The following is a 16,160-nucleotide window of genomic DNA, read 5'->3' as shown; positions in this document are numbered from 1 at the left end:
AATTTTACTACTTAACTCTACCATAAAATGGGATTGTGCTAAGTCTGTCTTCTTAGTATGTAAGGAAGTTTCTTATTGACACTCTGTAAACCTGCTGACTAAGCTATGATCACTACAGGTCCACAAGGGGGAGTGTTGCTGTCTAAAACCTGAAATTCGCCCGCGAATCACGCTTCACACCTCCTCGCATGTGCACCTCCACATCTCCACCTCTTCACACCCTCACGCCCTCACGCCCTCACGCCTTCACACCGTTTGTGGAGGGCTGGATAAGGCTTTCCATGGGGCGTCCCCGCGGGACTGCCTCCTGCAGGACGGCACTGGCGGCCTCGAGGATGGGGCGCGTCTCCAGCTGGGCCTGGACCTCGAGCTCCAGCGCCGCGTTGGAGCCGTCTGCCTCGGAGGCCGCGACGCGCAGCGCGGCGCGGGCCATGGCGTCGTTGTCCTGCAGCGTGACCGAGTTGACACCGGGCCTGACGCCAGCGGCCGTGACCCAGTGCACGCCCTCGGTGGGGACGCCGACGGCGAAGCGCCTCGCGTGCGGGCGGCCCCAGGCGTCGATGATGTGGTAGGGGCTCTCGGTGACGTCGAGGCCGCCCGTGTCGTAGCCGTCGAGGGTGTGGGCGCGGCACTGGCTGGTGCGCAGCAGGTGGGAGAGCAGCTCGTCGGCGGTGCGGGCGAGGTTGGGCTCGGCCAGGCGCGCCTCGATGAGGGTGGTGACGCGCACCGCCTCGCCGGGCACCAGCGGCGACCGCACCAGCCACGCGCCCTCGGGCCCGCGCACCTCGCGCACCTCGGGCCGCGGGCCCAGGACCTCGAGCACGCCCGCCTCCATCAGGGCCACCATCTGCTCGATGCGCTGCAGCGGCGGGCCGATGGACAGGAACCCGTTGAGGGGCGTGTACCAGCCGTCCAGGTGGTCGCGCCGCGACTCGCCGCCCAGCCCGGCGTGGTCGACCACCAGCCGCACCTCGTTGCGCAGGTCGCGCAGCACGTCCAGCGCCGCCTTGAGGGGCCCGTCGACGTTGTTGAGCGCCGCCTCCTCGGCGTCCTGGCGCAGGTACGTCTTCAGCCAGTCGCGCCACTCGTCGGCCGAGGCGAAGGTGCGCTTGCCCTGGGGCTTCGAGATCCGGTCCCAGGACCAGCGCTTCTCCGCGGGCACGCCGACCTCGTCGAGGATCTCCGTCTCCTGGGGGCTGGCGTACGGGACGGCGAGGTAGCGCTCCTGGAACCCGGCGTGCTCCTTGCCTTCCCGCTTCAGCAGGCACCTGTAGTAGACCGTCTCCACCTCCTTCGCGATGATCGGCCACACCTCGGCGAGGAAGTCAGGCGGGTTGCCCGACTCGGAACGCTTGCGGAAGGCGGCGATCACGTCCTCGGTGAGGAGCAGCGGGTAGTGGCGGCCGTATGGGCCTTTGGCGTTCGCGCCGCGGGACTGGTATGGGATGCCACGGCGGGAGCCTGCGAACATCTTCGGTTCGGTGCCCGAGGGGTGGTACTGCAGGCTGCCGGTAGACGTGTTGCGGCTGAAGCGGCCTCCGCGGCCCATGGTCAACTGGGCCATGTAGTCGAAGAAGTTCAGGCCCAGGCCGCGCAGGAAGACGGGCTCGCCGGGGGCGATGACCGAGAGCTCGACGTCGGCCGGGTTGGACGGCGCGATGTAGCGCAGGTTGTGCCGCGCCGCGTGGGTCGCCAGGCGCAGCTCCTCGGGGCTCTGGAGCAGCGGCAGGTGGCCGTGGGCGAGCATCACGGCGGCGAGGCCGTACAGGGACCGGCCGTTGGACAGGCTGAGCACCTGGCTGCCGCCGGGCCCGTCGTCGAGGCGGACCGCGCGCGCCGCGTGCACCTCGACCTCGATGCCCTCCGGCGCGTTGCGCACCGTCTCGGCAAAGACCCACTCGAGGTACCGGCCGTACAGGGCGCGGGTCGGGTAGTCGTCGGGCCCCAGCTCGGGCACGCCGCCGACCGAGACCGCCCACTCGTGCAGGCTCGGCCCGGGGCAGATGGGGCCCTCGACGGTCACGCTCTCGTCCGTGTACAGCGAGATCTGGGACGCGACCGTGTTCATCAGCAGGACCTGCGGCTGGTCGGTGCGCCAGACGCGCCCGGCGCCGGGGGGCGACGGGTCGACGACGTGGACCGTCAGCCGCGAGCCCGGCGCGAGGAAGTCCTTGGCGGAGGCGCAGAGGCGCTCCAGGGTGCTGGACCCTCGAGGACCTGCCCCGACGATGGCGACTTGGGCATCAGTGGCCCCGCAGGATGTCGTGCCAACTGCCTCTGCCAGAGAGGCAAGAGCACTGCTGCTGCTGGTGGTGTAATCCATGATGAAAAGACTTGGGTATAGATCTTTTTTGGGGTTTGGTCTGAGCTCGAGTTGCTCCTGAAGTCCTGGTCTGAACTAGGCTGCTCGAGAGGAGATGGTCAACTGAGGAAAGAAAAGCCATCGTAGAACGGACGGGCGAGGCTATCTATTTATGCTTGAACAGAGCTTAGTGTCGTGCTCGATTCTCTAGGCCTTGCTGAGGACAGCATCTGCCTCGGAACCATCTAGACACCAGGCGGACATGTGTTGATTCCGTACGAAGGGGTCCTGCATGTGGTGGTGTCGTGTGTTCGTCTCGCTTACGGCGGGGATATGTGGTGAACCATCATTCTGAGCCTCATGTCCGCTTTGGGATGCTGGTAGCCTCGGTGTTACAAATCAGGGCATAGTACACTGGGACTCAATTACCTAAATTCTACTACGCCAGCCCTTCTTGCGTGCTCCATGGTGCGCGTCTTTTCAGAATTCGAGTCAATATCCTTGATCCCATCCAGAAACGGCACTTATACCCTCCAAAACCTTTGTTCGACGACCTCCACGAGATCCTGTGGGTACTCCCTCCGTTTCCGGTCACCAGCGGGCCAATTGACCGTGATGGCCCCAAGGCCCACGATCTACGGGCTCTTCGGCGATGGAACTCTATCGTCAGCATCGATCGGAACCTTCACAACTATCCGTGGCCGAGAACGACGTCCCGCAGGGACGAGTACAGTATACTCAAAGGGGCCGTAGGTGGATATACACGCGTTGACCCGACTGTATCCATTTACGGGCTCCATTCCTGCATCTAGCCCAGACAGGACGGTAAACTGGTCTCTCTCTCCCCTCATTCGAGGGAAGCTTGCGGTTCCAGGCAGACAGCGGGTGGATGATCTGTTCCATTACAGCATCAGGAATCCCAGGGCTGGAGTAGTCGGACCCTGAATGATCATCCAACGGTCCCTGGCTATACTTCGGCCGGCTTTGATTTTGTTAGTTCAACATGAAGTGGATTGCGTGGAGCAGCAGAGAACTTCGACCTGCGCTCGAATTTGTGGGAGCAGGAGCTCTGCTGCTTATTCTCCATAAATATGCGAGGAAAAGAGGGTATTTTCAGAGGGTCAAGCAGGCGGGCGATCCAATCCAGCCCGATAGCGAGGACATGTGGATTCTCATGCCCAATTATAGCCGGTCGAGTGTAAGTGAAGTTGTCACCCGCTCTGCAAGCAGAGTCAGCTTTGAGACACATATCGGATGACTTAGGACCAGATCATGGTTCGCCAGCATCGTTGTGGTGGTAATCGAAGTGGTGCCTTTAAGCGTGGGCGTAGGCGCCGGGCATGCAGAGTATTCCCCTTTGAGTGATTCCGGTGTAGAGGAGGAAAGTCCAACACGAACCAGCCCACAACTCTGCTTGGAGGAACTTCCCGTCCCATTGGAATTCCCAGGCGCCGCTTGGTAATGAGGGTAGAGACCTATTGATTTTTCTACTCCTCTGGGTGATGTGGCGGTACACTGTGATGGCTGGACAGCGGCTCTATTGTTCTCTTCTGACGAGTTGTTTATCACAAAAGTCGTCGGCAATGTCGTTGACACTATGTCGTCATTGACGGTTTCTAGGTTCATTAAATCGACGAGATCAAATCTGATACCATGTAGTAGCCAGGTGTGTTACAAATCTCCACTTATCACCGACAACAGCGCATCTTCCTTGCGAAAATTATGCAGACGGCGGCTGGGGACATTAGCAGCAGGCATCCAAGTGGCCACGGGGGCATCTGAGTGGAAGTCGCCGATGGCTGGACCTGGCCTCCTCTGTGCTGCAGCTGACGACGATGCATCTACCTCTTGTTCACGCCGGGTAGCGCCTTGGCATGGAAGTCACCGTTGTATTTGGTTGTGGGGACGTTGTTCGGTGATCTGCCTTGGTGCAAAGCTTAGCAGCGTAAAGTTTAAATTAACGGCCGGCCCGCAAAGCGGCAGATCGCCTGTTTCGGCTGCAAGGTATACTGCAAGAGGCTGACTTGTGTCGGTTGCAATCCTCCTTACCCGGGCCTGGTTTGCGGGCCACGGGCGTGGGGCATATGCCGCTGTGGAGTATGCGATCGGTGGGGCTTGTACGTATTATGCTCGTTGATCACCACGAACCCGTGTGGATCTTCACGGATGAATGGAGGCATGCTGGAAGCTGGCTGGGCGGACCGCATTTGCCGCACGGCCCGCACCGGCGGCTGCTGGGAGGGACATCGAGTTAAATAGTAGATCTCACGATGCCTTCTCCAGGATCCCTGAGCCTCTCCATCTCAACCCGGCCTGTAAGGTGGCTGAGCACATATAAGAGACACAAGCCTCGCCACACCAGCATGGCAGAAGCGGTCACTGTCACCCATCGGGCACCCTGGCTTTCACCTCGAGACCAGAGCCAAAGCCACCTTCAACTCGTATCATCTGAACCCTGATTCGGGCCTCACTATTTTGATCCACTGGCTAAGATGTCCGCCACAGACCCAAACCTCGCCGAACTGCACAGCCGGCTCTTCGAAGAGGGGCTGGAGGTTCGCCGGGCTGTCCTCGGCCACGAGTACGTCGACAATGCTGTGAAGAACGCAACCCCGTTTACGCGGCCGGGGCAGGAGCTCATCACCGAGTGGGCCTGGGGCACCATCTGGAAGAGGCCGGGCCTGGATCGCAAGCAACGCAGCCTCCTGAGTAAGTGTAACCCACTCCCCCTACCCACACACACACGACGAACCACGGGTCATCATCAACCTGTGCTCCTACACCCTCCTTGTTATACCACCTCGCTACGGGCTCCTCCTACGGGGGGGCCAGGAGGGCCATCGTGGGACCAGTGGCGAATCGACAATTCCCCGGATTCTCTTTTCTGTTTACGCGGCCAGGGTGCCAAGTGGATGACGTCTGCTAACCAGTGCCTGGGTTGGTTGCTTGCCCCATACAGACCTGGGAATAATCATTGCCCAGAAGGCATGGCTTGAGCTTGTATTGCACACCCGCGGCGCCATCAACAACGGCCTCACGGAGGTCGAGATCAGGGAGGTCGTGCTGCAGGCGACCGTCTACTGCGGAACGCCCGCTGGTGTGGAGGCCATGCAGGTCACCGAGAGGACCATCAACGAGATGATAGCGAACGGCGAGTATAAGAGGCCCGAGACCGGAGCCTGGTGAGGGCATGCCCATCTCGTATTCGCAATCGGTATCGCGTGTTGGATGTGTCCGCAATAGTATTTGCGGGAGTGGGCCTAGATACTACTCTGCATCCATGTCCTCATTGGGTAAACGTGATCAGGGCTTGTCACAAAATATAGGTTAGCCAGTGTACTGCACACTGGCAGCTGCTTTTGCGCGTCACAGGGCTGTATGGTTTCAATAAGTTACGTTGAGGTTGGCAGAAGAGCAAGGATTCTCGGCGTCACAACGGCTCAAATAGGGGTTTGAGTGTCCGTCGTACTGTTCCATGGGAGCGGATGGGGGAGCCGTGATATAGGTACACACAGTGCAGCTTTGCTCTTTTGCAATTCATGCCACATCACATTCAACACTTGGGTTTGAAACCTTGCTCCTGCCGACTGAAATGTTCTACTGCAGTCCAAAGTCTACTTCTATGTTTATTCTGTTCTGTCCATACTCTGGAAGTGCGTCATTGTGGACTTTTGACTATTTCATTGCTTCTACCCATCGGTCTATGAGTTTTCCAGGACACTTTCAGTACGACGACAAATCTAGTTGTCATGACATTAGTGCCAGGGACGTCGCCATGTTAGACAATTCACACTAACCGCTTTGGGCGGAGAGCTCGATTATTTTGATCCTCAGTTGCTTCGCTCACCACATTGTCCCACAATTGTACATAAAATTGCCGACCCAATCGGCTCATGTCCATGTGCAGCCTCAGCACTTGGAAATTCAGTGGCATGCAGCTTAAACTGTCCACAGATGAGGTGTCTGGAATTTGGTCCCCCAAAGAGTTGGCGCACATCTCCGGTACGGGGCCATGCAATTCCAAGATAGCTAGCTACCTTGATCAAGTCCTGTCCCAACCATTGTGTCCGTTGATATACTACCAGAGGAGCTGGCTCTTCGTTTTCTGCGACACACCATATTGTAAATCTTGAAAGGCAAATGGGATCGGAATCGTGATCACGGATATTGCGGATAGCTGCGGGAGCCGAGTCATTGGAGGACGCAAGTCGAATAGTCGGTTGCCGCAAAACCCGGCGGCATTGTCGGAAAGGTTTGTTTGTGGGCCACGGCGGCTCTCCGGACGAACGCGCCCAAAAGGATGCATCACTGAAAGAACATTGTGCTTTGCCGTTTGCCCGGTCTTTTTATTACTGGTGTTACTTCGCTGGCCTCGACCCTTGCTCTTGTCTCAGCTCTCCACTATCTTCTCTCGTCTCACACAGTACAGTGCGATCCCCAGGACCGGTCATGGCTGCGGAACTGTTAGCACGCTACCCTTGGGTATCACGGCCCTTCATTGCCAGTGCCCCGATGCGCGTCATGTCGGGGCCAGCGCTGGCCGTCGCCGTGTCCCGCGCGGGCGGCTTGGGATTCATCGGGCCCGCAGCCAACACACAAGACATCAGTGTCAACCTCGAGGAGGCGTCTAGACTGGTCAACAACGCGCGCACGTCTTCGCCTTCGTCTATGTCAAACTTGTTTCCACCGGCGAGTTCTTGCCTCCCGGTCGGCATCGGCTTCCAGCTATGGGCAGACGACGTCAACGCAGCCGCCGCCAGCATCGAGAGGTTCAAGCCCTGCGCAGCCTGGCTCTTCGCACCACGAGGGGGCCCGGGGGAGCTTGAAGCATGGTCCCGCCAGATCCGCCGCGCATGCCCGGAGACCCAGATTTGGATCCAGATCGGGACGCTGGGGGAGGCAAGAGCGCTCCTGCAGCTCTCCGAGAGGCCGGACGTGGTCGTCGTGCAGGGCGCAGAGGCGGGTGGCCACGGCCGGGCAACGGATGGGATGGGTCTCGTGACACTGCTTCCAGAGGTTGCGGATGCGATGGCAGGCTCCCGGATCCCTCTGCTGGCTGCGGGGGGCATCGCCGACGGGCGGGGCGCTGCGGCGGCGCTTTGTCTGGGGGCCTCGGGTGCGGTGATGGGCACTCGATTCCTGGCTTCTAGTGAGGCACGCATCAGCAAGGGATATCAGAACGAGATTGTGCGTGCTTCGGATGGCGCGGTGGCGACCACGCGCACCCTGCTCTACAACCATCTCAGGGGCACTTTTGGCTGGCCGGCGGAATACGAACCAAGAACCATCATCAACAAATCGTTTCTGGAACACCAGGAAGGCGTCCCCTTCGATGAACTCAAAAGGCGCCATGACGAGGCTGCGAAGACGGGCGATAGTGGCTGGGGACCAGAGGGAAGGCTTGCAACCTACGCGGGGGCCTCGGTGGGACTGATCCATGGAGTGAAGGCTGCAGGTGATATCGTCCGAGAGGTGCAATCAGATGCTTTGGAGAAGCTCAGGTTGATGAATGCCAAGGGCAAGCTTTGAACGTCTGAGATGTGTTTGTGCGAGGCTCTAGTAATCCGTTTGCTCAAGTTTATAGCAATACAGAACTAGTAACGGCTAAAACAACCTTGGTACCTAGGCAGTGCATCAATTCAATACGACTTAACCTTTCCTGATATTCAAGGCTTAATTATTTCCATCTAGTCTATTTATCACCTTGGCCGCTTTTCTGGATTTCTTTGGATACCTGCACTCTTCGTGTGCTGGCACGTCGTGTGCTTCGCGCATCGTCAGAACCACTGCGATCTCCAGCTCGAGGAGCGCTAAAGTCTGCGGTATAGTTTTGATCTCTGGGCTCGTAAATACTCGAGGCTGCCCTAATTTCCTCTTGTACCGCCGGCAACCGAGGTACAAACGGTCCCCTGGGGATGGGGCTTCTTAGGTGGGCGAGGTATAAGTATGAGTAACTTTCTGAGTAATTCAGCTAAGAGTGTCTCTCCCCTTTGAACTCTTTCAAGTGCACTGGTCCCTTTCGACGTATTCTCAACAGCTGCCCTACATCATATTTAAGGGCTCCGTTTTCCAACAGTCTTACTCACAACGTTTGTCGAATAATACGTTAATTCTGCCACTACTACCTATTAGCTCAGATTCTGAGTAGCTGAGATCTTCTCTTAGCCTAGCCTCTCATAAAACTAAGACGCTACAAGTGGTAGAGCGAAAGGATCAGGCGACTCCGTACTCCGCTATAGCCCGAGCCACATACTGAAGTACCCAACGGCGCATTCTTTGCCGTGTCGGATGTCCTATCCTGAAACTCTCTAAAATCAGATCAACGCGTTCTCTCAACAATTACCTGTCTTTTAAAGCAATTTAAGTGTCCATGACGTGGCTAAGGAGCCTAGTTAGTGTTGACTTCGCTCAGAGGTGCCAAACCCCCGAAGCGACGCCGTTCAAAAATGCCTGTCCTGAGAACCTCAGTCGAACGTCCAGGAATGTTACCTTGGAAATTACTCATCCCAGGACCATTCAGAGGACACACGCTTGTCCATTTTCTGAACTCTCGTGTACGAGGCTTAAAAGCCATATTTTGTAGGCTTAACGCTCCGCATGTTACGGGCGCCGCCAGCCGTATCAATCTCACATTGGCGGGGATTGATCCTTCGCGAAACTCCCTACTACAACGTGAACATTTCCATTCTTTTTTTGTACTGGCATATGGAGGTAGTGAGTGGCTGGGTGATGTATTTATTGCAACGACGTGGTAGACATGGTCGGTCGGCTATGTCCCTGATGGTATTTAATCTCAGGACCCCACTGAAGTCACACAATCTGAATCTACCTGGGGAGTGTGATCACTGCCAAGCTGTCAATAAAATGATGATACAACCCCATTGGCAAGTGCTGCGCGGAAAATTGGGGCCCTTTGCTTGGAGGCATCTGGAAGCGCTGAAGCTTCTCGGATTAGCCCAGACGTCCTGTTATGCTGTCGGGTCAAGAAATGCAAGCTATTTCGCTCGTCCAAAGCAACGTTAATAGGACTGCACAGGCGAATAATTGCGTGTCCTAAAGAACCACAACGTCGTTCATCGTATTGATAAGACCCTCAAGACATTCATCGACGGAACGATCTTTTCCGGATTTTCCATCTTAGGACCCCATCTCCACATGGTGTGGTGTTGGCAGTCATCCTGGCTGCCACAAAAGGGGGAGCATGATTGGTGTTGAACAAAAGCGACGCCGCAATTGCCGTGCAATTGCGATACCTATATACTTTAACATACCCCCCATTTTAGGCAAAATCTAATTAACTAAAATATACCCTAAAATATAAATTATTATATATAAAGATTAAACTTAAAACCTTTTTATAAATTAATATTATTAAAGTAAAAAAATATAAAATTAATAAGTATAAAGAATCCTAGGGTTTTATATCGCTAGGCCAGCAAACCGGGCTTATAACTATTAACCAAAAGCGACGCCGCAATTGCCGTGCAATTGCGGTACCTATATACTTCAACAATTGGGGGATTTCAAATTTGACCGATTCTCAAGAGCCGGAGAATTGTCAACATTTGACATCCCTTTGACCTATTGAGATTTGCTGGCATGCTGAGTCGCTTGAAATTAGGGATTTGAAATGGGACTCGACGGGGGAGAAAATAGAGCACATAAACTACAAAACGTCTGTTACACCTAGGTCGGGTAGCTGGAGCCAGCGCTCCTTAGACATTGACAATATCAGACCCCTTTCGACCATGGCGCTAATCAAGGCTCTTCCGATTGCCCTCCTGGCCATCTTAAGCCGGGTCACAGCCCGCGACATTTTCGTGTCCCCGACTGGCACCGGCTCCGGCACCCAGGCGGCCCCGTACGGATCAATACAGTCGGCCGTCACTGCTGCCGCAGCCGGCGACACCATTTACCTCCGTCAGGGCACCTATGCTCCTTCTGCTAACATCCAGGTCTCTAAAAGCGTAACTGCCACGTCTCCCATTTCCGTGCGACCGTACCAGTCGGAGAAAGTTATCATCGTGACTGCGTCGGGCAACTCGTGGAACTCGGGAACCTGGTCCAACAGCTCTTTCGCGAGTGTTGATGCGTCTGCGTTGAAGGGGGCGCGGGGCTCGGACAAGAAGGTGCAGGGAAGCAGCTTTTTGATTCCTGTGTCCGGACGGGCTATTGGTGCTACGACTCTTGCTGAGGTCTAAAGTCGATATGAAGACGGTTGTCTATTTCTCTTATTTTCTGATCTTGGGTCTCATCGCTAGACTTGAATTTATTGCTTACTCAAGACTATAGAACTTGGTCCTGGGGGCTGTGACCTTCGCGTGGTATCTCCCGGGAACTATTAGTCGCACTGCTTCACGTGTTAGTCTGTGATAAACCTTTGTACGGTTTTGATTGGCGTGCAGTCAGCGCCTCAGCTATCTTAGGTGCAAATGGAGTTGGACAAACCAAGCAGCTATGACTTTTTGATCGCTGAGTATGACCATTGGTCTGCCTGGTCCATCGGCGAAGAGACACGAGGAAAAGAGGAGGGGGGGGGGGGGCAGACATAAGTTTTGACCATGCTCATCCGGAAGTTCTGCATGTGTCCTTACAACTCCAGACACGACAAGCCCACATGGGTAACCTTTTAAACCAGGAAAAGTCTGGCAGGAACCATTGAGCGGCACAACAACCTCTTAGTTTGGGAACGACCTCCCTGCCTACTGTATCATTCTATTGCTGTTCAATGCCATTATCTCCCCTGCACGTCGTTGTGGTGCCATTTGTATGTCGTGGTGTTCGCAGATTCAAGCCCACGGCCGAGGCTGTTCCCTCGCACAAGTTTGCCGAGCGACATCTGGATGGCTCGTTCGAGCAGTGTGGTTGAAATGATCGCCAGTTGCTCCCTCACTTTAACATGGTGAATGTGGTTATTACTGGGTCGTGGTGCGAGGTTTGCACTCCGGCTAGATCTGCTGACCGGGTGCCTGTCATCTGATATCGGACTGATAGAGCCGCGATCGACAGGATCCCTGCGCTTGTCAAGAGCCCCCGGAAAAGGTTTACTCCTTGCGAAAATCAATTTGACATCGTGCAAGGCTCAGGTGTACCGGAGACTCATCAGACACCCAGGGCTGCTCAAACGAAATTACAGGAGTTGATCCTGCTGGAAAACACGCGACTGGCCTGTTCCTTGAGAACGGAGCGCTTTTGCTCCCGATTAAGTTTAGCTTGGCCCGAGCTAGGCCGACTCAGGGATGCCTATTTAGAGCCGGTGGATCCTCTACCACTTTACTTGTTTCGAAACGATCACTATGGGGAAAGGGGCACATCATGCATACCTGCAAAGTATCCCGCCGTCGTCCTCAATCTCACAGAACCCTGGTTAAGCGCCCTGGATGATGCCATGCGACATGCGGAAAAATCACAAACGAGCCTCAATCAGGACAGGCTCCGAGCCGGCATCCAAGTTCGGTCGCTTTCTCCGGGCAAGCGGGTAGATCGGAGCACGCATGTGGTAGGTTCGTATCTGAGATATATTGGACGCTGCCCCTGGCCGCTGTCACCTGCGCTTCTTATATAACACGTCCAGTCGATGCTTGTGGCCTGCCAGTGAAGTTTCACTGAGTTCTTCCTTCGGTTCCCCCCTCTGTTCACCAACTGTCACTCTCTTTTCAGTCTTTCGTTTGAAGCCAGCCTTCGCACAATGCACTTCTCTTCTCAAGCAGCTCTGGCGCTGGCCGCCGCCACAGGTGCCAACGCCCAGCTCCACCAGCTCGCCGTGGCAGCCGGCTTGAAATATTTCGGCTCCGCCACCGACAACCCCGAGCTCACTGACACAGCTTACACTGCCATCCTCAATGATGCCACCGAGTTCGGCCAGATTACCCCTGGCAACGCTCAGAAATGGGACACGATCGAGCCTCAGAACGGCACCTTCTCCTTCACCAAGGGTGACGTGATCGCCGACCTTGCCAAGAAGAACTCTCAGCTCCTTCGATGCCACAACCTCGTCTGGTACAACCAGCTGCCTTCCTGGGTGTCCTCGGGCTCGTGGACCAACGAGACCCTCATCGACGTTCTCGAGGCCCACATTGCCGGCGAGGTCGAGCACTACAAGGGCCAGTGCTACGCCTGGGATGTCGTGAACGAGGCCATCAGCGACAATGGAGACGGTTCCTTCCGTGACAACGTATTCTACAAGACCATCGGCGAGGCCTACATCCCGATCGCCTTCAAGGCGGCGGCCGCCGCCGACCCGGACGCCAAGCTTTACTACAACGACTACTCGATCGAGTTCTCTGGAGCTAAAGCGACCGCAGCCCTCGGAATCGTCGACCTGGTCCAGAACGCCGGCGCCAAGATCGACGGCGTCGGCATGCAGGGCCACTTCATCGTCGGCAACACCCCCTCCGCCAAGGACCTCGCCGGCGTCCTGGAGCAGTTCACCGCCAAGGGCGTCGAGGTCGCCTACACGGAGCTCGACGTGCGCCACTCGTCCGTCCCCGCCGACGCCGCCGCCGTCCAGCAGCAGGCCACCGACTACACGAGCGTTGTCAACGCCTGCCTGCAGGTCGAGAACTGTGTCGGTGTCACCGTGTGGGACTTCTACGACAAGTTCTCCTGGGTCCCGTCCACCTTCGAGGGCGCCGGCGAAGCCTGCCTCTACGACGAGAACCTGTCCAAGAAGCCCGCATGGACCGCCGTCTCGTCCGCCCTGGCTGCCGCCGGCACGGGCGGCGTGGCCTCTTCCTCCGCGGCGAGCTCCGCCGCCGCTGTCGCCACTGGCGCTTCGCCCTCCGGCGTTGCGTCGGGCTCTGCTGCCCAGGCCGTCGCCAGCTCGTCTGCGCCGTCTACTGCCCCTGCTGCTGCCGTCACCCAGGTCTCTCCTACTTCCTCCGTTGAGGCTGCTGCCCCTACTTCCACTGGTAAGGTGTGCACCAAGAGGACCAAGACTGTCTACGTCACTGCGTCTGTGTAAGAGTGTTCAGGTGTAGGTGTCGATGGCAGGCGTGCATCGTGTTGGAGTAAGGCACGAGCTATGGGAATTCTTGTAAATAGCAAATTTGGATCTGCATGGTACATATGTCACCGCGGGTCACCGTCGGAGTGAGCGTCAGGCAAATACACTAAGAAGCCAGCCACCTTGAGCCCGTACCCTTTTTTTGAGTGAAGACCCTCATGGAGGAACAAAACAACCAAAAGAACCAATCCTCAGTCATGAAAGTAATAATCAAGGTGAACACAAGTTTGAACAGTCTTTGATATTAGTGAATTGTACTATATCAACGTGGCCGTTATAAGCGGCGATCTGCGTAGGCGTAGGACACAATTCTGGCCGATCATTGTGCCTGAGGATCTGTGGCCAGCACTTCGGCTCCTTCAAGCGTTTTGAGTACCGACAATCGTCTTTGAGCGGTCGCCACCAGAACTGTTCACCCACGTCGGGCTGGTAGTAACAAGAGAAAAATTAGTCCACTTCTTCCGCTGCAATTGCTTTTGAGGAAACTACAGCAGCAGTCAAGACAAAGGGAGGACCTTACAGGTGGGTCATCCATTCTACAGTTTGCTATCCACCCTCCCACATCGGCGAGTGTTGCTGCTCCCGGAAAGGAGTCCTCTTCCGATTCGATACTGGAGCGTGAATCCGTATCCAAGTAAGATTTGAGAAAGAAGGTGGGTATGAAACCACCACTCTGAGCAGGGCCTTGATCGGACTGGGTAAGCATCCGGAGTATGTCCATACGGCCAGCCCGCGCGGCCATCATCATAGCTGTGTTCTCCCAAAGTTCATCACTATTACTCGTGGCGCTTCGATAAAACAGCGAGCGAATGTCGGACATATCTGGATGTTGGGTTTCCACTTTATCAGGAAGCTTCTTCTGCGACCGGGGGAAATAATCTTTTGTTAGTAGGCGCGCAACGGCAAGACATAAATCCTCCGAATCGTATATTTCAGGCCATTGTTGAAGACGATATCCGAATGCGTCCCTGCATGACCGCTTGAGAATCAGCCGAAGGTTCGATCCCTTCATAGATTGCCAGTCAACACGAGGAACGGGCACGTTGTGTAGAAAACGGCGGCCCAAATTGGGGTGAGGCCGAGATCCGGGCCGAGATCCGGGCCGGGCAAGTTAACTTAACAGTAAGTGGGCAGCTGTCTCTCTAAATCTATCTCAACTGGCGCAGACCACGATCCCAACTGCTGAATTCAGGTTGTGAAACGTGGTATTATTGGTAATCATTCTCACCGCAGACGACTGTCTTATTTGTCTCGGGCTCTCAATCTGCCGCTTGCTTCTTACTTTCGCGTTCTTTAATTGATTGATTAATAATTGCTGTGTACTACTGTCAGGCTCTTTCACAGTAAAATAAAAGCCCCCCCACAAGGTCCATCTTCCGTCGCCAGCAGGCTCACCCCTGGCACTAGCAGCAGCTCACAACCCTCCACTCAATTTTTGAACCACCACCACCACCACCACCATGTCCTCCTACACGCTCGCAGACGGCACCCTCCCTCACGCCACCGCCGCCGTCAAGGTCCTCTCCCACCTGCTCGACCTGGTCGAAAGGTCCACCTCGCCGACCCCCGAGGCCCTCCTCGCCGCCCGCCTGCACCCGTCCATGCTCCCCCTGGCCTTCCAGTTCCACTTCGCCGCCGACTGCGCCATCAAGATGGTCGCCCGCCTCGAGGGCGTGGACCCGCAGGCCCTCGGCTCCTGGGAGGCCGTCAAGACCGTCGCCGACGCCCGCGCCCGCGTCGACGCCGCCGCCTCCAGGCTCGCCTCCGCCGACGCTGACAAGATCGCCAGCCGCAGGGACGAGACCGTCACCTACGGCAAGGGCCGTGGCGTGCCCGACGGCAAGCTCAGGGCGCGGGACTATGCTGCCGGGTTCAGCCTGCCCACCATCTTCTTCCACACGACGACCGCGTATAGCATACTGCGCAAGGAGGGCGTCGACCTAGGCAAGGCGGACTACATGGACTCCTTCATGGGTCCTTATGAGGAGTCGTGATAGACAAGAATGTAGGGTGTTAGAAAGTGGTTATTCTAGACCTTCAAGATACCTGTCAATTGCTCTTCTATAGAGAGATACTTGAGTGACTTTGCCGAGTTTATCAGACGCCACTTGGGCTTCATGGCAAGGTGCTTGAGCTTTATCGATACTAGTAAGGGCTGCTGGGGGCCACCCCCACTAACCCACAGCACCTGCTCTTCACTGCCCCATGTTCTCCAAGACTATCTCAACGACCGCAGACCACAACCCAGCCTCCCAATTCCCGTGGCCCAAGCTCGACAATTAGGTAATTGTGCTGCCTGGAACGACCTGCACTGCGTCTTGGGCGCTCCACCTCGTCCGCCATCATCACCACCATTGCAATTGCAGACCACACTCCATTAACACCGCTCCTCGCCCCACCTCAGCCAGCCCTAAGTAGTTCCAAAGCACCTGCTACAAAACAGCGGGTAACTATACACCACCTGTCTACGGCCCACAGCAGTCCCAGCAACCAGTATCTCGCAGCTGACACTTACTTTTTTAAACAGCCTTTTACTCAAGCACTCTATAGATAATGAAAGACCCTAGGTATAAATACTTTTTACACTTGCAACAGTGGAATTTACTACATAGAGAGTATTGGAGTTAGGCTGAGCATACAGGGATGAAATCGGCTAAAGCCTATGTCTTATCACCACTTGACTTGCTTAATTAACGGACCAAAGTTAATTCTAAACATCAGCACTCACATTGTAAGTACGTAACAAAACACCACAATAGCAGGGCGGGAAACGGGTGCCTCGTATTGAGCAATTCAAATCGTGCGAGGTTGAACCTGAACAATAACATCCTGCCCGACGGGTGATAAAATACC

General features: G+C 56.0%; 6 protein-coding genes across 6 annotated transcripts; 5 read left to right on the top strand and 1 right to left on the bottom strand.

The window, feature by feature from the left end:
• Positions 1 to 238: 238 nt before the first annotated feature.
• On the bottom strand, positions 239 to 2,323 carry INS49_007303 (uncharacterized protein; the record flags this gene model as incomplete). The annotated part of the gene is made up of 1 exon (XM_043168068.1): positions 239 to 2,323. One exon carries the CDS (start codon positions 2,321 to 2,323, stop codon positions 239 to 241), a length of 2,085 nt encoding a protein of 694 aa, XP_043029212.1.
• Positions 2,324 to 4,794: 2,471 nt separating this feature from the next.
• Positions 4,795 to 5,488, top strand: INS49_007302 (uncharacterized protein; the record flags this gene model as incomplete). The annotated part of the gene is made up of 2 exons (XM_043168067.1): positions 4,795 to 5,011; positions 5,262 to 5,488. The coding sequence occupies 2 exons, from the start codon at positions 4,795 to 4,797 to the stop codon at positions 5,486 to 5,488; spliced, it is 444 nt and encodes a 147-aa protein (XP_043029211.1).
• A 1,263-nt stretch (positions 5,489 to 6,751) lies between these two features.
• Positions 6,752 to 7,831, top strand: INS49_007301 (uncharacterized protein; the record flags this gene model as incomplete). The annotated part of the gene is made up of 1 exon (XM_043168066.1): positions 6,752 to 7,831. One exon carries the CDS (start codon positions 6,752 to 6,754, stop codon positions 7,829 to 7,831), a length of 1,080 nt encoding a protein of 359 aa, XP_043029210.1.
• Positions 7,832 to 10,050: 2,219 nt separating this feature from the next.
• On the top strand, positions 10,051 to 10,503 carry INS49_007300 (uncharacterized protein; the record flags this gene model as incomplete). Its single annotated transcript, XM_043168065.1, has 1 exon — positions 10,051 to 10,503. One exon carries the CDS (start codon positions 10,051 to 10,053, stop codon positions 10,501 to 10,503), a length of 453 nt encoding a protein of 150 aa, XP_043029209.1.
• Positions 10,504 to 11,990: 1,487 nt separating this feature from the next.
• On the top strand, positions 11,991 to 13,265 carry INS49_007299 (uncharacterized protein; the record flags this gene model as incomplete). Its single annotated transcript, XM_043168064.1, has 1 exon — positions 11,991 to 13,265. One exon carries the CDS (start codon positions 11,991 to 11,993, stop codon positions 13,263 to 13,265), a length of 1,275 nt encoding a protein of 424 aa, XP_043029208.1.
• A 1,502-nt stretch (positions 13,266 to 14,767) lies between these two features.
• On the top strand, positions 14,768 to 15,301 carry INS49_007298 (uncharacterized protein; the record flags this gene model as incomplete). The annotated part of the gene is made up of 1 exon (XM_043168063.1): positions 14,768 to 15,301. The coding sequence occupies one exon, from the start codon at positions 14,768 to 14,770 to the stop codon at positions 15,299 to 15,301; it is 534 nt and encodes a 177-aa protein (XP_043029207.1).
• Positions 15,302 to 16,160: the final 859 nt, after the last annotated feature.

This window comes from Diaporthe citri, assembly GCF_014595645.1.
Source record: "Diaporthe citri strain NFHF-8-4 chromosome Unknown scaffold_2, whole genome shotgun sequence".
Classification (NCBI taxonomy): domain Eukaryota; kingdom Fungi; phylum Ascomycota; class Sordariomycetes; order Diaporthales; family Diaporthaceae; genus Diaporthe; species Diaporthe citri.
Note: the sequence above shows the minus strand (reverse complement) of the source record. Positions and strands in the feature narration are given on the sequence as shown.